This window comes from Periplaneta americana, chromosome 2 (genome assembly GCF_040183065.1).
Source record: "Periplaneta americana isolate PAMFEO1 chromosome 2, P.americana_PAMFEO1_priV1, whole genome shotgun sequence".
Lineage (NCBI taxonomy): Eukaryota > Metazoa > Arthropoda > Insecta > Blattodea > Blattidae > Periplaneta > Periplaneta americana.
Genome location: NC_091118.1, coordinates 19,695,163 through 19,720,468, shown reverse-complemented (window position 1 = coordinate 19,720,468; position 25,306 = coordinate 19,695,163). Strand labels below are relative to the sequence as shown.

Sequence of the window (25,306 nt, the reverse complement as noted above, 5' to 3'; positions counted from 1 at the left end):
CCCAAAGGTCTTCTTCCCTTCGGCCTCTCAACTAACAGTCTGGTTTCGCCCATTAAAAAATATATACTGTAATATAGTCCACCTGAAAGTATTATTTTTGTAAAAAGGCTGCAGTCTGGTGTGTTTCGTAGGCTTGTTTCATAAGTTAGAGGCATTATTAAGAGTGTTATGGTGTTATGGCTGATTTTGCTGTGAATTTTTTAAACAAGTTTAATATTATGAGGGGGATCCAGGAAATAACGACCGTTTTGTTGTAATAATTAAAAAAATATATATTTATTTGAAAAAACAAAGTCTGTTACATAACTGATGCTTCCTTTACTTCTCTACATAATCACCACATACATTTAAACATTTGTCGTATCTGTTCACTAGCTTTAGAATTCCCGTGTTATACTCCTCTGCCGCCAGTTCATTAAGCCAGGTGTTCACTGTCTTCTTCAACTCTTCATCACTTCCAAAACGCGTACCACCCAGAAAGTCTTTCAGCTTAGTGAAAAGGTGAACATCGCTAGGAGCAAAGTCTGGCCTATAGGGCGGATGATCAAAGATTTCCCAAACGAATTGATCCAGCAATTCTCGAGTTGAAGCAGCAGTGTGCGGGCGGGCATTGTTGTGAAGAAGCACAACTCCTCTCGAAAGCATTCCTCGCCTCTTGTTTTGGATGGCTCGCCGTAGTTTTCGTAAAGTCTCACAATAACGATTTGCATTGATCGTAGTGCCTTTTGGCATGATATCCAGCAAAAGAACACCTTTGCAATCCCAAAAGACAGTAGCCATGACTTTTTGTGTTGAGAGTCTGTTTGAATTTCCTCGGTTTCTTGGGTGATGAGGGATGATGCCACTGACGTGATTGGCGCTTGGTCTCTGGGGTGTTGTGAGACACCCAGGTCTCATCACCAGTCACAATTTGATCAAGAAAGGCGTCTCCATCTGTGTGATATCGCATCATGAATGTCAATGCTGAGGCCATTCTCTGAGTTTTGTGTTGGTCACTCAGTTGCCGTGGAACCCATCGTGCACAGATTTTGTGGTAGCCAAGATGTTGCGACATAATTTCACCAAGCAAAGAACGAGAAATGTCAGGAAAGGCAATATGCAATTCGTCGAGTGATGTGCGCCTGTCTTGCAAGATTCTGTCGTTCACTTTAGTCTTCAGGTCTTCTGTGATGAGTGATGGGCGTCCGGGTCGAGTTTCATCGTGGACATTTGTTCGCCCATTGTTGAACATTTCGCACCATTTTCTCACATTTCTTTCATTCATTACAGTATCACCATACACTTCTTTCAATTGCCGGTAAATTTCTGCAGGTTTCAAATGTCGGGCATTCAAAAATCGAATCACACTCCTCACCTCACAGTCGGCAGGATTATCAATCACGTCGTTCATTTTGAAGTAACACAAAATGCACAATGGCGACTTGTTGCAACCAGTACTCACAACATTATGAGAACACATGTTAAGGAAGCTAGTTGACCTTCAAACAAGGAAGGGGAGTCAGCTGCGAGGCGGGTATGCGCGAACGGTCGTTATTTCCTGGATCCCCCTCGTACTTATTTTAGAAAATCTAAGTTTTTCTAATAGAAAATACTGTCGTAAGTCGAAAATTATTTACAATGCTGTTTACTGGTTGAAGGTATGAAATTCTAATAATAAAATGGTAAATTATCGAAGGTTTTGATACCTTTCTATTGAAATATTTTTACAGCAGTATTTTCTAGGAAATGGCATATCTTTGAAATCACAATTTTTTAGTTACGACACTGTTTTACTGGGAGTGTGATATATACATTTTTCTCAAAAACTAAAATATCGTGAAGCATGGCATTTTTACAGCTTATCTACAGTATTATACTGATTGCTGAGCTCTAGCTTCAGGGCATTTCGATAAAACCTTTCTTGCGCATGAATATTAATATAATTTCAATTTTCTTAAAAAGTAGCCTCTTAAAAAAAAAATATATGTTTTTTCACAAAGTATTCTTTCCAAACAAGAGCTCAATACTTCTAAAATAATAAAGGATCAGCAGGAAAATGTTCAGAACGATATCTATTAATACTTTCTGAGACAGAGGAACTTAAAGATGATTTATTTAACATTAGTAATACAGGGTCTCATATGTCACCTGAATTAAAACATTTTTGTACATTGAAGTTCTTTAATATACTCTAAAGTCACGAATTTATTTTAATTTGTCAAACAATAGGATTTTCTTTCACGTGTTGTATAGTAGAACTACATTTCTGTATTACAGTCTAGGCAGTCATTTAAATCCGTGATGGACAAACGCGAGACATTTACCAAAGTACACTGATACTGCCCGCAGAGCAAGGGATGGTATCATGCTTGCATCATCATATTGAATGAATATTGCAAAACACACTGGCTTATTTGAGTCACATTTGTCCATGTATGATTTAAATCAATCCACTTTCCAAAGTATTTTGTAAAGACGGTTGAATTGAAAGATAGAATTTAACAGTTTTTCACAGTGTGAATATGTACATGTTCTTTCAACCTAGTCGGTTTCCTGAACGCCTTCCCACACGCGTCACATTTGAAAGGTTTCTCCCTGCTATGAACTAGTAAATGCTGTCTCAGGTTACTCAATTGCCTGAAGTCCTTTCTACAGACATCGCATTTAAAAGGCTACTCTCCCGTGTGAATACGCATGTGCTTCCCCAAGCTACTAGCGTGTCTGAAATCCTTGCCGCACATGTAACACTTCAAAGGCTTTTCCAGTGTATGAATGCGTAAGTGTCCCTTTAATATACCAATCTGCCTGAATCCCTTACCACAGACATCGCATCTGAAAGGTTTATCCTCCGTATGAACCAATATATGACGTTGCAAACTCTTTTTACACCAGTAACTCTTGGAACATACATCACATGTAAACACTAAATCATTATGAAATCTCTTATGTTCTGTAAGGTACCTATTTGATCTAAATTCTTTGCCGCAGATCTCACACATGAGTTTCTTCTCAGAATGAATATGCATATGTTCTTTCAAGTATTCGGGTCGTGTAAAAGATTTCACACAACTATCACATTTAAAAGGCTTATCATCTTTGTGAGTTAATGCATGTAGTCGAAGATGACCAATACGTGCGAAATTTTTATCGCAAATATCACATTTGAAAGGCTTGTACTGCGTGTGAACTGATGTGTGTTGTGTTAGTTGATGACGTTCTCCAAAACCCCTGTGACAAATGTCACATTTGAAAGGATTATCTACCGAGTGGATGGATGCGTGACGACGGAGATGATATACTCGAGCAAAAGTCTTCTCACAAACGTTGCACTTAAAAGGCTTATCATCTTTGTGAATTAATGCATGTAGTCGAAGATGATTAATACGTGCGAAATTCTTATCGCAAATATCACATTTGAAAGGCTTGTACTGCGTGTGAACTGATGTGTGTTGTGTTAGTTGACAACGTTCTCCAAAACTCATGTGACAAATGTCACATTTGAAGGGATTATCTACCGAGTGGATGTATGAGTGGCGACGGAGATGATATACTCGAGCAAAAGTCTTCTCACAAACGTTGCACTTAAAAGGTTTATCACCCGAATGAACTAATGCATGTTGTCGGAGGAGTTGGCGTAAAGTAAAAGTCTTCCCGCAATTGTCGCATTTGAAAGGCTTCTGTCTCGAATGAACAAGTTTATGTTGTTTGAGAAGTTTCTGCGCAGTGAAGATTTTGCCACAAGATTCGCAGGTTAACTTCTTCTGTACTAAAGAATTACATTCGATTCTAAAATTCTGATCATTTTCCTTCAAACCAATTTGTGTGCCGTTGAGGATGCCACGGTGTTGTGAGTGTATCTCACATTCATCAAACACTTGAGTTCTCAAATCTTCATTGGAATCATGTTGAATCGACCTGTAAATCCATACAACTATGTTCACTGGATTCTACAAATGGTTCAGAGATTATGCCAAGTTGTTCACTTAAACAATTCTCAATTTACTGCTGCTTTCAAAATACTCATACCATGTTATCAATAGAGTGCATTACACTTATTGCTAATATCACTAACTTTAATTTGAACCAAACTACGTAATTAATGTACATAAGTAAATCTTATACTTTTAAATTCATTTCCTCAATCAATAAAGAACACTCCAGACATGAATGTACTCTGTGCTCTCATTAGTTCTCACCATTATAATTTAACATATCAACAGAGCAATGATCCCAAGCACAACAGTGAATTACAGACCAAGATGGAGAGAAAAACACTCTGGCAAGCAGTGAAAGTATACTTACTTATTGACTTTTAAGGAACCTGGAGGTTCATTGCCGCCCTCACATAAGCCTGCCATTGATCCCTATCCTGAGCAAGATTAATCCAGTCTGTACCATCATATCCCACCTACCTGAAATCCATTTTATTATCCTCCCATCTACGTCACGGCATCCTCAAAGGTCTTTTTCCCGTCGGCCTCCCAACTAACACTCTATATGCATTTCTGGATTCGCCCATACGTGCTACATGCCCTGCCCATCTCAAGCATCTGGATTTAATGTTCCTAATTATGTCAGGTGAAGAATACAATGCGTGCAGCTCTGCGTTGTGTAACTTTCTCCATTCTCCTGTAACTTCATCCCTCTTAGCCCCAAATATTTTCCTAAGAATTTTATTCTCAAACACCCTTAATCTCTGTTCCTCTCTCAAAGTGAGAGTCCAAGCTTCACAACCCTATAGAACAACCGGTAATATAACTGTTTTATAAATTCTAACTTTCAGATTTTTTGACAGCAGACCAGATGACAAAAGCTTCTCAACCGAATAATAACAGGCATTTCCCATATTTATTCTGTGTTTAATTTCCTCCCGAGTGTCATTTATATTTGTTACTGTTGCTCCATGATATTTGAATTTTTCCACCTCTTTGAAGGATAAATCTCCAATTTTTATATTTCCATTTCGTACAATATTCTGGTCAGGGAAAGTATAACAAGAAAATTTTATATACCATAAGAATTCCATTAGCGTTATAACCTGCGAACTTCACCACCATTCAACATGTTGACCAAATGCCCAGAGCAAGAATCCCCTATGGCAATCTTCAATTATAAATCTAAAGCCCCATGAAAATATAGAAACAAAATTTTACAGATCATAATAATTCTACTAGTAATATAACCTAACAGGTTAACTATTATAGAAATTTATCATAAATCTGTTGGTGACTGAAGGTTAAGTTTTATGTGGTTTATCTTGATCGAGGGCATCAGAGTGCTAAAAGTAAAACAAAAGATATCTGGTTTCCTTCATTCCAATGCTCTGGTCGCTGCTTGCCTGAGTATGAGCTAAGAATTTAGACATACTTTTTCTCAGAGATAGGTGCAAATTTTAGCTACCTCTCAACGTGAACTGTGTTATTGCAGAGAAACAGAGAAATAATACGAGATCTGTATTATTATTATTATTGTTATTATTATTATTATTATTATTATTATCATTAATCAGATCTAAACTAGAATATGCAACTGTCGCCTGGAATTCTATTGCTTCTACTGATTCGGTTAAACTGGAAATCATCCAAAGAAAATTTATGTCCCTATGTGCCTTCAGGTTTTTGCCTAATTCATCTGTTTTCAATTATGAGCGTACTTGTAAATATTTTAACTTTTCTAGCCTTTATGCTAGACGTCTTGAACTTGACTACTTATTCTTTTGTAAGGCCTTAAAGGGTGATATTGATTGTGAATCCTTCATAAGCAATATCTTCCTTCGGGCCCCTACGAATGGTTTAAGATTTCAAAAAAATGTTTATACTTATAAGCCTAAATCTCTCTCTCCAGTTGTCAGATGCACGAAAGCTGCCAATTTACATTATATTAATTCAGATCCGTTTAATATATAGTTTGTTGTTTGGCTATTCTTATATTAAGCACATTCCTTTTTAACTTCATTTGTGTTGTTTTTAGCTTTTCTGTGTCAAGTATTTTTTGTAATTATCTATTCAATTTGTCATTATTGTTTATTTGTATTTGTCTGTAATTTTAATAATTATTTGTATGCACTGTTTTTGTTATCTATTCATTTTGTCACTATGCACTGTGTCTTATGCTATTCCAGTCTCCATTTATATGATTTTATTGATTAATTTGTAATTCATTATATTTAATTGCCATTATTTTAATTATCTCACTGTACTAGTTTTAATAATTATTTGTGCTATTTTCCTTTGTTGCATTTTGTCAATGATTGATGTGGACTATTATATTGTTTGTATTTTCATCTCATTCCCATTTTCTATCATTCATTCTCATCATCATTTGTTGTTTTGTTCTGTTCTGTATCGTGCTAAACTGTAATTGACCTTGTGCTGTTGTTTTGCACGTTAATATTCTAAATAAATAAATAAAAATAAATAAATAAATTATTATTACTAATTTTATCATTATCATCATCTATGAACTCAAGCTGTAACTTCTACAGAAGCTGAAATACAGAACATATTAAATCTGTATTTTTTTCTCAGAGTTGAAGAAAGACATTTAAGTTGCAATATCATAAAAATGTATCCTCACCTCTTGGTCGAGCCATTATCCTCCTCTTGAAATATTTCTGGCACTGGCTCCTCTTTTATTCCCTTTACATTCCAGAATTCTTCCTGAAGAAGCAAAATACAACCGAAATAAAGTACATGAAAATATGAGAAATGAATGAATGGCACAAAGATGATTCACAGTGATATCACTGCTCAGAACTGAGAGAGACAAAACCTCAACTGGTAGGTTAGCACCATCATCATGCAACATGGAGCAAAGTAAATTTGAATCTCTAAGACATGCTATTTTTCATGACAATCTATTTAAGTAATCTTCAGGACACACGCGCGTCTCACGCACGCACACACACATCCCCCCCTCCCTGCGCACATGCACAAAATTTGAAATGATACATAATAATGAACTCGTTTATGAGCTTCCAAACAAAAGGATGATCTTTCTCTTTCTGGATTGCAAACAAAAAGCATTCTCTGTACTCACAAAATTAGGACATTTGACTTCATTTATAAATTTTACAGGCCATGTTACTTGCTATTAACAAGAACTGAGTTAACAAAAGATTTTGCAATAATTGATGTAATATAGGATCATGCTGTTATGTAAAACAGAGAATCTCAATAGGATAGTGTCAGATTGAGTTTTATTAAAATATGTCCAGTGCTTAAATATTTAAATTTAATTTTGTAGAAAGTATTATTACGGTTTATTTAGCGACACTTGCAACTGCCCATGTTATATCAGCATTGCTGATGTATCGAAATATTTTCCCGCAGGAGTTCTTTTACATACCAGTAAATCAACTGACATGAGCCTGTCGCATTTAAGCACACTTAAATGCCATCGACCTGGGCCGGGATCAAACCTGCAACCTCGAGCACAGTAGGCCAGCCTATACCGTCTGCGCTACTGATGTAGAAATTATAAATTTTGAAATATTAAATTTTACTTCTAGGAGATTGAAATGAGGCATATTTCTGCTTGGTTTTAATTATGCTCAATTTTAACAAATATTGTTACTTCATACAATTATCTGTGTAATAGCGTTCTTTAAATGTCAGTATGCTCCAACATTCACACTCCTTGTCTCTTATTTTTACTTAGGAGATCTGGCAAACTTAGCCCTGGGTGGAAGACAGAAATAAGAAAAGAGATGGGGGGAAGAGGGAGAGATAGAGGAACGGGAAGATTATAAACATGAAAAACAATTTTTAAGGGCCTTGTAAGTGAAACTACTGTGTTTGCACGATTCAGATTCTGAAGAGGAAAGTTGTTGTTGTTGTTTTCTAATGCCAGGCGTTTGACAATAAAGTCATTTGACCTCTTGCACTCCAATATTTTTCAAAGATATTATCATGACCAGCCACCGAAGCACAGATTTTGAGGTGTTCCGAATCCATTTCTTGGTTTGAGTTGCACAATGGGCAGTTAGGGGACTGATATATTCCAATTCTATGCAGGTGTTTGGCCAAACAATCATGGCCTGTTGCCAATCTAAATGCAGCTACAGACGATTTTCGTGGTAAATCGGGAATTAACTGTGGATTTTGATGCAGAGAGTTCCATTTTTTCCCTTGGGATTGTGTTATCAAATTTTGTTTGTTGAAATCTAAGTATGTAGATTTAATAAATCTTTTCACAGAGTAATACGTAGATTTAGTAACAGGTCTGTAAGTAGCAGTGCTGCCCTTCTTTGCTAAAGCATCCGCATTCTCGTTTCCCAGGATTCCACAATGGGATGGTATCCATTGGAATACAATTCTTTTATTGAGTGATATTAATTGAGAGAGCATTTTAGTTATTTCTGCTGTTTGAGATGAAGGTGTGTGTTTAGAGACTATTGATAGAATAGCTGCTTTGGAGTCTGACAATATAACTGCATTTTTAAATTTACTGATGTGGCATAGAAGATTCCTGAGACTTTCACTTATTGCAATGATTTCTCCATCAAAACTTGTTGTTCCATACCCAAGAGATCTATAAAGTGAGAAGAGACAGCACGTAACACCTGCACCGGCACCTTGTTCTCTGGAGATCAAGGATCCGTCAGTGTATAAATGAAGCCAGTTTTATGGAGGGTATCGAATATTAATTGTCTCTAAAGACAATTGTTTTATTATTTCAGTGTTTACTTCTGAGGAAAGTGGTATCAATCCTATGAAATAAATTATTCTTCCTTCATCACAGAGAAATATGCAGAAATTTTTTCACTACTAAAAATTGGAAATATCGTAACCATCCCAGTTCCTTCTTGCTTCAAGGGCAGAGACCTAGATAATAAGTGGAATTAAAAACAAGAGACTCACCTTATCTTCAAATTTTAACACTAGAGTTGAAATGGGATCTTTATTTTCTTTACATTTGATGTCTGATACGTGGTCATAATGTAGACCAGAAGATTTAACATTCATCTCATTCACGTCCACTTTCACCGAATTACCTTCCTGTATATCAAATATGATTAGAAGTAAATTATAATTTGTCATACTGGTACATTAGTTTCATTGAAGAAAAATATTTTGTTCAACACAGAACAACAGTAATGTAAGTTAAGTAGACTACTTCCTTGCTTCAAGTGCAGAGACCAAGATAATAAGTGGAATTAAAAACAAGAGACTTACCTTATCTTCCAATTTTAACACTAGAGTTGAAATGGGATCTTTATTTTCTTCACATTTGATGCTGCCCCTGTACGGAAGCGCATCCGATTTAACATTCATCTCATTCACGTCCACTTTCACCAAATTATCTTCCTGTGTATCAAATATGATTAGAAGTAAATTATAATTTGTCATACTGGGACATTAGTTTCAGTGAAGAAAAATTATTATGTTCAACACAGAACAACAGTAATGTAAGTTAAGTAGACTACTTCCTTACTTCAAGTGCAGACCAAGATAATAAATGGAGTTAAAAACAAGAGACTCACCTTATCTTCTAATTTTAACACTAGAGTTGAAATGGGATCTTTATTTTCTTCACATTTGATGCCTGATACGTGGTTATAATGCAGATCAGAAGATTTAACATTCATCTCATTCACGTCCACTTTCACCGAATTACCTTCCTGTGTATCAAATATGATTAGAAGTAAATTATAATTTGTCATATTGGTACATTAGTTTCATTGAAGAAAAATATTTTGTTCAACACAGAACAACAGTAATGTAAATTATAGTCCCATCACTGTAATTTCCGGCAGCCAATCGCGTTGCAGGTCGGCTACATTTAAACGTGTGCGTCTTGACATTCGCTGATTCATTTCTTAAGGCTCGATAAATACTTAATATAATCGCCCGCCATTTTAGCTCTTTCGTTGGCGTTCGCAGAAAGCACACGAAGACGTTATTTGCCGCTCAATTATTTGCTGAATTACATTGCATTTGATTTATTATCATAGGAGCTGCGACATGATAATGTTTAACGGTGTGGCAAAAAGATTCCTCGTATGGTAGCTCGGCAACATAAGAACAAAACTGGCGAACGATACTACCTACCTAGACTTTATAGACCCTTCACTTTCTAAGATGTAAGCAAAGAGGCGGAGTCACGCCGGAAATAACAGCGTCGGGACTGTAAGTAGACTACTTCCTTACCTCAGAGAGAAGTATTTTCTCTTCTTTTCTGTCATCATTCTGTGTATTCAGTGGGCCTATATCGGGTTCTGTTTTAATTACTTCCATGTCAACTGAAAAAAAAAAAAGTTACTGGTGTGGTATCTCTTTGCCATTAACAGATTTTCCATAAAGCAATTAACATAGCCCAATTACAATCAGAACTGATCTTGGCAACAATAAATGATTATGAACAACTTCCTTTCACACTTACTTTCACATATTATGTAGGTAACAATTTTTGAGTAGGCCTATTGGCTATTTGACTATAAGCAAAATGATCAAAAAGACAGAGCTGAAACGTACAACAATTACAGAGATCATACCCTCATATAAGATAATTAATAAGCAGACAGGTCAGTAAGTATTATCAAAACAAATGTCCTTAAGAGATCTGAAATTCCCTACTTCATTCGTTGTCGCACGTCCTCAAGATAGATACTAATGTAGGAAATTTAGAAAAAAAAAAATATAGAATCTCAACAAAAAAAAATTCTAAACTTCAATACCAAAGTAACATAGCTTCCCACAAAGCAACAAACACCACATCTTATACTGTAGCAATTTGGAGCCCAGTTAATAATTAAAATGACCTAACTTAACCTATAAAAATCAGTTGCCTTACATTAAGAACCATATCATTGGCTAAGAACACAAATTTTATTGATACTGGTTGATTTGTGTAATCTTCTATTCTGGACAAAGATATTAATGTACTTCCTTAAAGGAAATACCATAAAAAGGACGAGGTAAAATCACACGATTGACTACTCTCAAAAACTTATTTTGCCATTTCCCACAAATTACGTTTTATGATCACACAATGTTTGCATTCTTACGATCCATATTAAGTGCACCAATCCACATAACGATGAACTTAACACAACAGCGAGAGTTCCTGTACAATTACTTTACTTTCATAACATCTTTCACCCAGCCACAAGACCTACAGTTGTCTACTTACAGTCGTTCTTAAAAGGTTCAGAACACTATAGAGTGTAAGTAGGTGCTTGGTCAGATAACAAATTTGAATAAACATTATTTTATTTTCCATGGACTTTACATTTCTCAGTAGGCCTACTATTGTTACAGTTCTGTGATGATGCTCATCATATACAATCATATAACGAGGAATAGGCAATTATTAGATTATCCACTTTGTAGACTTAAGTGTGACAAAAAAATACTATAAGTTGATTGGAATCAAATTATTTAAAAAGCTCCCTATAAACATTCAACTTCTTCCTGTTGAAAGTTATAAAACAAAATTGTACAGTTAGTTAATTAAAAACCCACTTTACTCAATAAATGAGTTCTTTGAATTTGACATACATTTTTAAACAGTGCAGTTTTAAATGTTATGTTTGTTGTTTCTTAAATTTTTTTTAATAGTGAGATTTTGAATGAAACCTAGTGGTAAATCAATTTATATTTAAATTTCAATGTATTAATGAACAGAGCAAATTGCACTACCTTATGTTGCATTTTTAAAGTTTATTATTAACCTCTGTTATAGTATTCTTAATTAGTTATCAAACATATGACAATTAGTACTTGATACTGTCTTTTATCTAATAAATATAGTTCTTTTAACTTTATAGTATGTAATTTGATATCTACATTGTTTTAATAATTAAATTTTATTTTGTATATATATGAAATGTATTGCAATAAGATTGTAAAATTTGACAATGTCTATAGTGAAGTTTTTCATTCAATAACAATAAAGATTATTATTATTATTATTATTATTATTATTATTATTATTATCAAAATGACGGATTTTTTTTTATTTTTCCCTGTCTGTTCCAATTTACTACAGAGACGAATAAAAACATCAGAAACATGACCATACACAGCTAATAAATGTCCGCTTAAACATTCTGAAGCATAGACACAATAACTAACGGCACAAATGAAATCATAGTACATAATTAAGAAATATCGTAATTACACAGACCATGTATGCAATGAAAGAACAATTTTAAAGGGGAGACAATATAAGAAAATAAAAAACACACACACAACTAACTCCATACCAGCAACTTGCCAAATTACCTTCCAAATTGCTCTTGAAACAAGTTATTTACTGCATACAGTAGTGTTGGTAGATCAGTGGGTTTTCTGATAGATACGGAGGGTTGTGGCAGTAATCTAACGAGATGATTTTCATTCTAGTTGTTTGCGAATTTTCTGAAAATGTAACATTAAAATCTTGTCCCCCCCCCCCCCAGGTTTGTACTACAATTTCAATTATATACATATGCAGGCCCACCTATTCACAGGAAATCCTATTTGTTTATTCTTAGGCTGTTTATGTTCTATTAGCCTAGAACTGTAATTTTACAAAGACAAACGGCAATATAATCCGTGTTATGTACCTTCTCCTAAATATATTACAATTAATAAAATAATTCTACCCATTCTTAACAGTTCTTGATTATATCTGTGATATAATTTAATTACGTCTATTCAATGGTGATATTCAGCTGGTTCGTACTGGTTGTTAAATTATTTCTAGGTAATTTTGCAATTGCCATGGACATATACCGTACATGTTTAATATAGGTATACATGAGAGAACTGGTATTAAACTTTCTGAATATCACCACTACTTCTATTATTGTTACCATGCTTCCAATAGTTCTAGTTAATGATTATGCCTTTTGAGAAAGTAAAACGTGTGAGTAAAGTACGGGTAATTGGTGAACGTGTTTGTATGTACCTTCCATTGTTTTGACTTATTTTTTTTATAGAGAAGGGCCCCGAAGACTTGCATCGCATCCTGAGGCTTATTGTGCTTACCGTTCCTATAGTCTGTGAATGATTTTGTTGTCGACAATGTTGAAAGAACAATTCTTTATTCCATACAGTAGTGTTGCTAGATCAGTGGTTGTATTTCACTGGTTATTTCTGTAAAAAGAACAAGAACATAAGCAGTAAAAAAAAGTGCGCTATTTTTAAGACGATTAAATATTTTTGTTGATAACTGTACTGTTGATTAAATAAGTTCCTTAAAAACATATATGAAGATGTAGAGAATTTCTGTAGTGACAATGCTCCAGAAAAAATTGTATCCATACATAAGTAGTCGTTCTTCTGAGTGTGTTGAATTGTTAAAGCTAGTACGATATTATCTTTCCATATCCGCTCATAATGCAGCTGTAGGAAGAATATTTCCAATGTTAAAAATATTCAGTGGATGAAAGAGGGAAATAAGTTCAGTTTGGAACTGTGAAATGATTGTTAATTTTGTACAAAATGAAAAATTATGAAATGTGTCCACAATACAGAGAGTTCCTATGCTGACGGTTCCAGGTACGTAGTTTTGTTCACTAGGCTTATATGACAGTAGTGTAGAGCACCCGTCCCGAGGAAACTAAGCAGCAAAGGATGGAATGGGACGGGTCTATGTATGTGCAGACCAGTGGCGACTGATTGACTGAGGCAAGTGAGGCCGGGCCTCAGTCACTTGGATTAACTGAAATCAAATTTTGTGTTTTTATATAATGTATTAGTTATTTCAATGAAGCATATATCGCTGTAGAAACATTTGAAAACTTTGTGATGTATAATAGACCTGTTTTGCAGTAAAATTTGTTCCTGAGCCCAGGATCGCTCATGCCAGGTCTGGCTTGTGATGTATATAGACCTGTTTTGGAGTAAAATTTGTTCCTGAGGCCAGGATTGCTCGTGCCGCGTCTGACTTGTGATGTATGTAGACCTGTTTTACAGTAACATTTTTCCTGAGGCCAGGATCGCTCCTGCCGGGTCTGGCTTATGTATTTCATGTCCTTTCGCAAGCCTTGAGTTTATGCTTAAAACGTTGTAGCTGAGACACAATTCGTCTGGCCTGGTCAGATTTCACTTCTCCCATCCATGGACCGGCCTCAAGAGTAGAGTGGGGTGGGAATAGCAGTGGTGACTTGTCTTTCTAAATAGGCCATAACTAACAAAATCCTAGCTCTTTGGCAGGCAGAGACCCACTCTATTCTCTCCCCTTATATCTTAGTTTATGACTTAAGCGAGGGTGTTGTACTATTGTACTTCATAGTACAGTAGTGAATCTGGGCCAATGTTGTTATATATTTCGGGAAAATATAAACAGAAACAAATGAGAGAAATAATGATGGTGCAGTTAATTCATTGTTAAGAGTGTCCTTTTTCGACAAGAAATAATACTGAAAAAAAGGAAGTTTTAAATAAAGAGAAAGACTACCGAGATACCTATGACATCGTTGACAATTTTTCTGACAGATAATCTTAAAACGCGAGTTTCTATTGCATCCTGGTATGGGCAACATAAATAGTTAAGTGGTAATGTGGTGCAAAATAAACTTTCTCTTGGCCTTGTTTGTTGCTGTCAAAGGAAAAAATAGAAAGAAAAGAAAGAAAGGGGAATTTCAACACATAATATGGGTTGCTTCATTACACTGAAACTCACAGCATAACAGCTTATTTGGTGAGTGAAATTATTATTTTTCATTAATAGTAATAATAATAGACTGACAATAATAATAATAATAATAATAATAATAATAATAATAATAATAATAATAATAATAATAATACAGTAATAATGATATTAATAATATAATAACAATAATAATTATCATTAACAAACATTTTCTATCGGAGGCACTTAAACTAGTTGCATCTGGCCTCACTGAGGATTTCGATCACTAGCCGCTACTGGTACAGACCTGTCCATACACCAGCACTACTGACACATTTTGTTAGGCAGAGGCCAGAGTGGGGCCAATCTGCATAGGAACTAGGCCTACTACTATTATGATGACATTGTAGACCAGAGAGATCCCTTGAAGAAAGTTAGGGGCTGAAGTGTAATAAATACGACTTTCTCGCAATTCCCCCCACTCATTCAATTCTAAAATATGGTAACCCAACACTAAATTTACGAAACAAAAGTTGAGAGATGGCCGCTCTAGAAACCACCGGACCCCTTGCTACCTATGCACAGGGTCTCGTAATGCGGTTTTTGGTACTGTATTACGAAATACGGTATTGTGTTATTTGTAAAGGTTAATTTGTATTATTCTTTAGAATAAGGTACCGGTAATATCTAGTTTCTAACTTTCCATATTTACCGTGTCCAATATCACTATGTATGATCCGTAGGCCGAAATGAAATGGAGATAAATAATATGATAATCTGAAAGCCAAGCTAATATGCTAACTTAACCCAAATTATCTTCGGAAAAAAATGGGCAAAACTAGCGCTGAGGTAGGTCCCTTCGTACTTCGCGTATACATCTTGGATATACGAATCTGTGACAGGTTAGGTGTCATTATTTTCGGCTTATTTTCACTTCTGAAATCACTGGAACTGCCTCAGCGCTAGTTTCGCAGAAAAATGTATACAAAATAGGCCTACACCAAAAGTTACAACTCTATGTACGAAACAAAAAGAATGAACTACCTTGTGCACAAATAAAGCTTATTGAAGCCAACTGGAAGAAACTTGAAAGTAAAGGCTACTTTATTAGTCCGAACTAATCCAGATTGCTTCAATCCAAGATCTAAATGCGTGAAATTGAACACACAATAGGGAACAACGATCAACTTTAGCGAAAATAATAACAGTATCTCCATTTACTTCTAGCCCTAATACGCAACCATCGAATTTTTAGACAACTTTTGGATAGTCTACAGACAGCTCTATCTGACAGACGTGCACACATTCAGATAATTTCGGCTTAATTTTCACCCACACTGATCGAGGCTAACATTCGGAATAAAGTCCTCCGTGAAAATAGGGCTAATATATTCTATTTTATCTTGTCTAGTCCTCTTCCTCCATCACTATGTCCAACCCCTGGTGATCAAGGCTACAACTCGTGAGCGGTATGAGCGCTGAACTAAATGACGCTACCAGTCTAGTATATACGGTCACGAAGCTCAATACGTAGTAAATATGCAAACATCAGGTAGTTGCTCACCACTAGGCTCGCTAATATCGCCTGATTACAGGCAATGCAAAATAGTACCGGTACAGTCTATTGTTTCTAGCACCCTCAAAACTCAAGCTTCGTGACTGCGACGCTACGATGTAGTTTGCCGATCACGTTAGCTCTATTACTGGTATTATTAAAATATTAGCAGTGGTAGTTGTTTTTTTACTTGGTTATTTAACAACGCTGCATCGACTGCTTGGTTATTTAACATCGATGTAATTGGCGATAGCGGGATCCAGCCAAGGATTCGTTATAAATTACCTGACATTCGCCTTACAGTTGAGGAAAACCTCGTAAAAACCTAACCAGGTAATCAGCCCAGGCGGGAATCAAACCCACGCCCGAGCGCAACTCCGAAACAGGAATTAAACGTGCTACCACTTGAGCTACTATGCCAGTGGCCCTAGTAGCATCAGTATCATAATCATTATCATCATCAACAATCACGAACTAGACCTAAATAGATATTTGTCGGCCTCATCTATAATGGTACTCCCTTCATTGGTCTTACTACTACCATGGATAATAGGCTATATATTCATCCATGCTACTACTATTACTAAAGCTGCCGCCATTGCTGCCTCCAACACCACCACCACCACCACCACTCACTATTACAACCACTACTATTATGACAACCATTAATATCATCATCATCATCTTCTTCATCATTACCACCACCATGTTATTTTTATATGATACTACTACTACTACTACTACTACTGTCCACATCTGTGGAGTAATGGTTAGCGCGTCTGACCGCGAACCAGGTGGCCTGAGTTCGAATCCCGGTCAGGGCAAGTTACCTGGTTGAGGTTTTTTCCGGGGTTTTCCCTCAACCCAATATGAGCAAATTGCTGGGTAACTATTGGTGCTGGGCCCCGGTCTAATTTCACCGGCATTAACATCTTCATCTCATTCCGATGCTAAATAACCTAAGATGTTGATACAGCGTCGTAAAATAAGCTATTACAAATACTACTACTACTATTACTACTACTACCTAGTAGGCCTATTTCACAGTTCCCTAGAATATTGAAAATTCGCTGAAGTGACAGTCAACATCCTGGTCAATGGATATGTGGTACTTGAAAAACAATTGAGGAGCAGGGTAGAAAAAAGGAACTTCAATAACAGTAGTAGTAGTGTTAGTAGTAGCAGTATCAGCAGGAATGGTAGTAGGTAGTACCAGTAGTACTAGTGGTAGTAATAGCAAGTAGCAGTTGGAGTAGTGGTAGTGGTAGTAGCAGCAGCAGCAGCAATGGTAGTAGTATGATGAAGAATTGGTGGAGCGGAGAAAAATTCTCTCTGGCACCGGGACTCAAACCCAGGTTTTCAGCTCTATATGCTGACGCTCTATCCACTAAGCCACATCGGATTCCAATTGTGATGCCGGAATGCAGGGACGTCGCTAGGGGGGTGCGAAAGGATGCGCAAGCACCCCATAAAAAATCGGAGCACCCCTTTCCGCACCCCAAAGGGCAATTTATTAACAAAATACTAGGCATAAATTATTTTGAAGAACAAAAACAAACAAACAATTTCTTGGATGTGAAAAAACTACGTCCCATAGTGTATCGTAATGGATGTGATGAGCAATAATAATAATAAACAGATGTATAGTATGCACGCAAGTGCATGAGAGAACATTTTGGATTTTTTATGTACCACATTTTTACAGCTCGCACCCCATTTTTAAATCTCGCACCCCATCCGCACCCCCCCCCCTTGCTCTGATCCTGGCGACGTCACTGCCGGAATGAATCGCAATAATATGATATGCATATATTATCACTTAGTGATTTAAGACGGCCCTCATTCCGTCAGATCCTGGCCACTTAGCCACTCGTAATGAGTGCACCTCTGCACATTAATGTATTGGACATTGTGCCACTGTCACACATCTGTGACACAGTGCATGAGGGTTGGCCACTAAAGGGAAACTAAGAGGTGGAGTTTAAACTGAGAGGATTCAATCTGGCATCGGAATTGGAATTAGGTGTGGCTTAGTGGATAGAGCGTCAGCACGTAGATCTGAAAACACGAGTTCAAATCCCAGTGCCAGAGAGAATTTTTCTCCACTCCACCAATTCTACATCATATGATAACGCAGAACTCCTGCACGGATATATCATAATGTACTTCAGTACATTGCAATAATGGTAGTAATAGTTTTCACCTTGGTTATTTAATGATGGTGTATGAACTGCTAAGTTTTTAGCGTCAATGGAGTTAGTAATAGCGAGATGAGTCCGAGGATTTGCCATAGATTGCGTAACACTCGCCTTACAGGTAAGGAAACCATTGGAAAAAACCCAACCAGGTGATCAGCTCAAGTGGAAATCGAACCATGCAAGAGAGCGCAACTCCGGATCAGCAGGCAAATGTGCTACTGCCTCAGTTATACTGATGGGTAGTAGTAGTAGTAGTAGTAGTAGTAGTAGCTGTAGTAGTAGTAGTAGTAGTAGTAGTAGTAGCTGTAGTAGTAGTAGTAGTAGTAGTAGTAGTAGTAGTAGCTGTAGTAGTAGTAGTAATAGTAGTAGTATCACAGTCTAGTATATACAGTCACGAAGCTCAATACGTAGTAAATATGCAAACATTAGATAGTTGCTCACCACTAGGATCGCTAACATCGCCTCATTACAGGCAATGCAAAATAGTACTGTCACAGTCTATTGTTTTTAGCATCCTCAAAACTCAAGCTTCGTGATTGTATATAGTAGACTGTGGTAGTATATTTTATTTACTGGTACTTTTCAAATGCAGAGGTTATAAGGGACAGTGTGTGCTGTGAAGATTATGAAATGTAATGCACTGTTTTAATTCTCTACTGGAGGAATTCGTGCAAAGAATTTCATTGCTTCTTGGAATTCATTGTCCTTGGTAGGACCTGAACTCTCGAACCCCTGCCCCCAAACCACACAAAACAAAAAGTTGATTCAGTAATCAGCAAGTTACAATACACCAGTTTCACTTATATCAATAGCAAGAGGTGTGCTGGTGGAGATGTTTTCTTAACCAGTTAATAATGCGGCATCTACAATAGATAGGTACACGTTATTTTGTTAGGTGAGTTCAAAGATTCACCATGAGATTACTTGGTATTCACCTTACATTTTGGAAAAATCTCAGAGGAATCCCAGGTTCCTAGCCAGTAAACCCAAGTGGGGTTTGAGTCCATGCTACAATTTTACAATTTAAGAACTTTTAGGTCTAAACCTTCTCCAACCTCAAACATAATTTTATTTTTTGTATGTATCATAGAATTTTCAATTAACAAGAATATTGATAATTGTTAAAAAAGAATTACTGGTAGTCAGTGTTCTTCTCTTGGAAGAAAAGGTGGTAGAATTCTGTGCAGAATATATTATAGCAGATAAGGAGATGATTAGACCTATTGTCCAGTCCACATGGAAGTTTTATCGTTTCTAACCTCCTTTTCGTCCAACTTCAATACTCTCAAGATCCAAGCAGAGTTCATGATGTTAAAGACATATGATGTTTTACATATACTGGCTTCAAATTATAAAACAGGTTACCCCAGCACACTAAGGCAATGCCTACAATAGGAAAATTTAAAAAGGTGATTATTCGAAATTTAAAGGAAAATGTTATTATTCATTACAAGAGTATTTTAATGAAGACTAAATTCAGGGATGGTATTCCTGCATGTTGTAAGTCATCTGGAGTATGAAGAAGCTACACTCATTATCAATGATTACAGGGCACAATAAACGGGCTATGAATTGTTAATTTCAGGTATCTTATAAAATGCTAATATATGTATAGTTCATTGTAAATAGTTATTATTCTAGTCATTCTGTTATTCAATGTAACCTTTGATTTTAGTTACTGTGTATAGTTTTAATGTAGCGTTACTAATTTTTAATTGTAAGATTTTATGCAACTTTAAGATTTAAATCTATTGACAACTGATAAATGAATATGAAAATATGGATATGAATTATTAACATATTTCTGAGTTCCATGATGAAAAATACAAAAAAAGTGGTTTCGCGCATTTCACCTGAACTTTTTCACTCAGAATGACTTCAGAATTCACGTCCTAAATTTTTTACCTTTCCTCGTGAATCACCCTGTACACTGAAAATGAAAAAAGGACGTAACATATGCTAACTTGTTATTCCAGGGAATGTCCCAATTTGTACCACCAGAGGGACTAATAAAATTCTTTTCTAAGTTAGTAAGCAGATCAGAATCCTCGTGTTATTAGTTTATTATTCATAATATAAGTCCCTGTAGCAGTCATATAATTTTAAAGCACTGTAGTGAATAACATACTGTTGCACTCATGACAGAGAAAGTATTTATAAACAATATGTATGTTTCATGTGAGCATCAATACACAGAGATATGCTAGACCTAAATATTTCGTGCTCATTTGTATAACTAACATGTCCAAACGCACTGCAGTAAATAGGAACACAGAACAAATCCTAAGAGCCCTTGGAGCAGATGATGAGGTAGTTGATATTAATAAGTACAGTAGAACTTGGTTATAGCGACCTCGTTTTGTGCAACACCTCGCCTATAACGTCAAATATTCTGTGGTCCCAACTAATTCCCTATAAGACATATGCTTTTCTACCTTGCTTAATACGACAAACGTATATGCGTCTACCTCGCATATAACGTCATTTTCAACCTCAGTTTGGAATACAATTTTCTAAGAACCAAAGTATTTTAAGAAATATTTTGCTGAAATCTGGCAAATCCTTTACTGTTCCCTTCTATTATAGACCTCTGGAATGCAGGCAGATTCCCCATCCCACTGTAACCTGCCCGAATTCATGCGGTCAGTTTCAACAGGAAGTTTCACTAAGTGCACGCATTTTAACGCAGTATGGCCACTAAAAGAAATGAGTAACGGTTTAGAAGCCATTAGAATTGTGAACATTTCTATGAAGCTAGAGGAGGGAGTATGAAGCTAGGAGATGGAGGAGTGAAATTGCAACTGAAGTAATGAACACAGAATTTATTTTAGAAAGTGTATATTGGGCAAGTAGGAGACAACAGAGTTTTAATGACTGATTACTTCACTCCTCAGTAAATAAGTTTGGTGAGTAATGAACGAACTGTTTTAATACAGAATACTGTATTTATAATTGTACATGTATTTATTGTGTTCATGGTATGCTTAAAAGTGAATACATAAATCTAAAATAAGCCTAATTATGTTTATTATTTTTCATTTTCCACCTCACTAGACTGATAATATGAATCTCGGTTACGACACTCGTTTATAACAACATAATTTTCAAGGTCCCTTGGATGTCGTTATAACCAAGTTCTACTGTATCTCTTGTAGTCGCAAAAATTTGTACCTTCTTCAATTTGGAAAACAGTAAAGTATTATAGCATAGGGAATGTTGATGGAGCAACAATTATTCTACAGACCTCGAATTATATCTCTACCAGTCAGTGACTGTTAAATTTCAAGTGGCTTATCTTAAGTAGGGATCAGCGCATTGAAAAACATTACAACTTTACTCCCATCACTTCCCCCCCCCCACTCGCAAATTTGACGATGCATAGAGACAGAGATAAAGTACGAGATCTGTACCTAGATTTGCATAGTGTACTCGAACAGATTTTGCTACTACTGCTACCAAATTTAGTAACTTACTTCTTAGGTTTCTTGACTGGATAAGGAAATACCACATTACAGCCTGATGTAATGAAGAGTCTGTGTTACTTACTCTCGACATACTTTGGAGTCTTTTATTCAATCTTACTGACATGAGTAAACACGATCTTGCATATGAAGCCTTAGTCCTTCCATTTAAAAAAACTCCTTCCACATATCACATAATTTTGCATTTAAATACAATATTCAACTGTTCTCATATTGGAAATAATGTTTGGCTTGAAAACCTTTCACATTTGGTCAAAGAGAGTGTAATCTCTTAAGTGCAATGATATTCTAGTCCTACACAAAAAATAAATTATAATTCTACATGATGGAAGTCTACATACATGCATTATTAAAGAATAAAGGTGTTTAAACACCATTATCACTAATATCGAATTGTTTATTGCATTCCTACTCACAAGGGAAGGGTTTCGGCTCGAACAGGAATTTCGTATCCAAAATTTGTATACAGGCCCATCTTTACATCTCTACAAAGCTCCCAAAAGCATTCGTTTGTGTAATGTGTGGTTTGCCTGTTACGGCACTGTACAAGTTGAGGGGGTGGGGAGAGCACTGCACAAGTTAAGAGGATGGGACACCTTACCTGTAAGCCTAGCATAGCCTAGAAGCTAGTGCGAGTGGTAAAATGTCTAACGCCCATTTAAGAACATTTTTTCAACGTTCTGTCTGAAAATATTGCACCTAATCAAAAGTGTACACTGTTGTGTGATTCATTGAATGCTCACAAGGACACAACCTTAATAAATTAATCATTCCAAGGCTAGTACATAGAATGTATGATCATTCCACCTATAAAAATTAAATATATGCAGCCTCTGGATATCTATTTGCTTAGACAATACAAAATGTGTGCTCGGAGGATACCAGATTGCATAAGGACTCTTGCTGAGAATCCAGAACTTAACTTGGGAAATCGAGTGTTTATAACGAAAATGCACTCTGTTATTCATAACCAGTTGTCTGCTCCAATATACTGCCCTATGCTTCAGTATTCCTGACAGTCAGCTGGTTACGTGAATCCTGAACAAGTCTCAGACTTCAAAACTGTAAATGATTTTTCAGCACTGGAGTGTGGTTCAGAAGATTGTTCAGGTGTTGCTTCTGCGTGTTGTGCTTATTGCTCTGCTCCATGCTGTTTCATGTATTGTATAGAGAATCCTCATGTACGTTTTTAAAGAAGTGTATTGACCAATACCAACCAAACGGAGAGTTACACAAATGAATGCTTTTACGGTCTTCATCACCATTGTGAGATAAGCTTCTGTACAAATTTTTAACAAAATTCCTGTTCGAGCCGAAACCCTTCCCTTGTTAGTGACAATTGTCTTAATAAATATCTAGAATTCATATGCATTCTCACCTGATTGACAGACCATATCCACACAGCTCGAAGAGCATAATATCATTCAAAATACGAGGGCTGGGGCATAAGTCATGACAACTATTTTTTTTCTTGTGAGAATGAGGGCGTGGTTCGAAATTTTGAAATATGCAAATGAAAGGGCAGGGTATATGTAGATTAGATTAGAGCTTTATTAGTAGGGTAGAGTTGTGTAGGGATCAAACATCCATCATGCTACTCATCCTTATTACAGTAATTGGAATAGCATCTTTTTAAGTGGGTTATTTTATGACGACGTATCAACATCTCAGGTTATTTAGCGTCTGAATGATATGAAGGTGATAATGCTGGTGGAATGAGTCCGGGGTCCAGCACTGATAGTTGCCCAGCATTTGTTCATATTGGTTGAGGGAAAACTTCAACCAGTAACTTGGTCAGACCAGGATTCGAACCCGGGCCACCAGGTCAGACATGCTAACCGTTACTCCACAAGTGTGGACGGAATAGCATTACAGCACACATACCCACCCTAAAAACCCATCAGGTCACATTCATTCGACTCATAACTACATTACGTGTAGCACCACAAACACGGAACTTCCATCCAATGCTATGACCTCGAACCCTGTGCTGGCATCTATAAGTGTATAATCAAACAGGGTCTAAAGAGAACCTGATGAAAGGCTTACTGGGAACCTGAAGATTTACACCAGGCTAAATTCCTTATTGGAGAGCCAAAACAGTTCCTTGCTTTGGAAAGGAGAATTTTAAGATGGGTAACCGGACATTTCCATCTGAACAAGCATCTACAAATATTGGGCCTTAGTTATGACTCAATTTGCAGAAAATGTGAAATGGACGCTGAGTCATCACCTCACATTTTGCTGGATTGCCCAGTCTAAGCCAAAACAGGCATCATTTTCTCGGGAAACACATGTTGTCTACCGAGGGATTTCATAATTTTAAACCCAGTAGCATAGCAAAGCTGGTAACACATTGCAGTTTTCTGGTTGATTTCCAGTTTATGGGGTTCCTAAATGCTGCAATAGCAGTCTATACCCTAAATTTAGAGAAAAAAAGAACATCAATCTCTGTGTGAAAATCACATCACACTGCCATTCCCATAGTGAAGCAACCAACTTGTATTATGGATGCAAAGCACAGTGGTTGATTCATAACCAGGGTTGCCAACTTTTTTTGAAGAAAATACGGGAGACTAAGGAATCGACAAAATTTCACATAGACAAATTATTCGGTTCAGTTACTGAGAAACAACTTTGTTCTACACCTCGGCAGCTAGGCTTCAGTTAGAGTATTTTGAGACAGATTTTGTATCGCGTAATAGTTGAAGTCGACTGCAGTTTCCAGCTCTCATTTGATTAGATGTGTTGTGCTCCTACTTCGAACATCTGTTCCATTATTATTCATAGATGAAACATCCTCTTTGTATCAGCATTACTTACTATTTGGTGTGTTTAAAACAAAACCAGCCAGTTTTTCCAAATTGATAATATATTAATATTATTTGATTTTAAAAGGGTGAGCACTAAAATCCATTTCTGGCAAGCATTACATTCTATAAAAACTGCACATTTTAGTGCACTTCTTGAACAACAAAATTTTTCATATAGGCTTAAATCATCATCTTTCACAGTAAAATCAAATGTTTAGAATTACAGTTTTTACATTATGCAAAAATAAGGGATAAAAATGCTCAAAGAGAAGAAAAATACGTGAGCCTGGAGTCTGTTAAAAATGAAGATAAATATGAGAGGGTTGGCAACCCTATTCACAACTGACAGTGGTCAACTCACAACTGAATTCACACACTTTGCTTTGTGATTACAGTGTCATCTAATGATGCGAAAATATACTGTGGATGCCATATAACAACTTATGATATCATCGCTCAACTTTGAAAAAGAAATTGTTACCATGACTTATGCCCCAACCTTCGTATTATCACAAATAATTCATTTTAAAGGCTTACAGCCACAGAAAAGAAGCTGTGTTGGAAAGAGTGAGTAAAGAAAGAATGATGCTGAAACTGATCAGGAAGAGGAAAAGGAAATGGTTGGGTCACTGGCTGAGAAGAAACTGTCTACTGAAGCTACGTAAAGATTAATTTTTAGGTTCTACAGAATATGTTGTTGTTTTCTAATGCCAG

At 36.2% G+C, this 25,306-nt stretch overlaps 1 protein-coding gene across 8 annotated transcripts in view; it reads right to left on the bottom strand.

Moving 5' to 3' along the window:
* Positions 1–193: 193 nt before the first annotated feature.
* Positions 194–25,306, bottom strand: part of LOC138715206 (zinc finger protein 83-like) — a 38,013-nt gene continuing 12,900 nt past the window's right edge. For 3 of the 8 annotated variants that reach the window (XM_069847860.1, XM_069847870.1, XM_069847878.1), the window contains exons 5-11: positions 12,954–13,061; positions 10,131–10,222; positions 9,464–9,601; positions 9,156–9,287; positions 8,841–8,978; positions 6,556–6,638; positions 195–3,894 (exon numbers count right to left, since the gene is read on the bottom strand). In XM_069847860.1, coding sequence (XP_069703961.1) covers positions 2,652–3,894; positions 6,556–6,638; positions 8,841–8,978; positions 9,156–9,287; positions 9,464–9,601; positions 10,131–10,217 — 1,821 coding nt within the window. In that variant the 5' untranslated portion in view covers positions 10,218–10,222; positions 12,954–13,061 and the 3' untranslated portion in view covers positions 195–2,651. The other 5 variants (XM_069847897.1, XM_069847906.1, XM_069847888.1 and 2 more) reach the window with 5 other exon arrangements.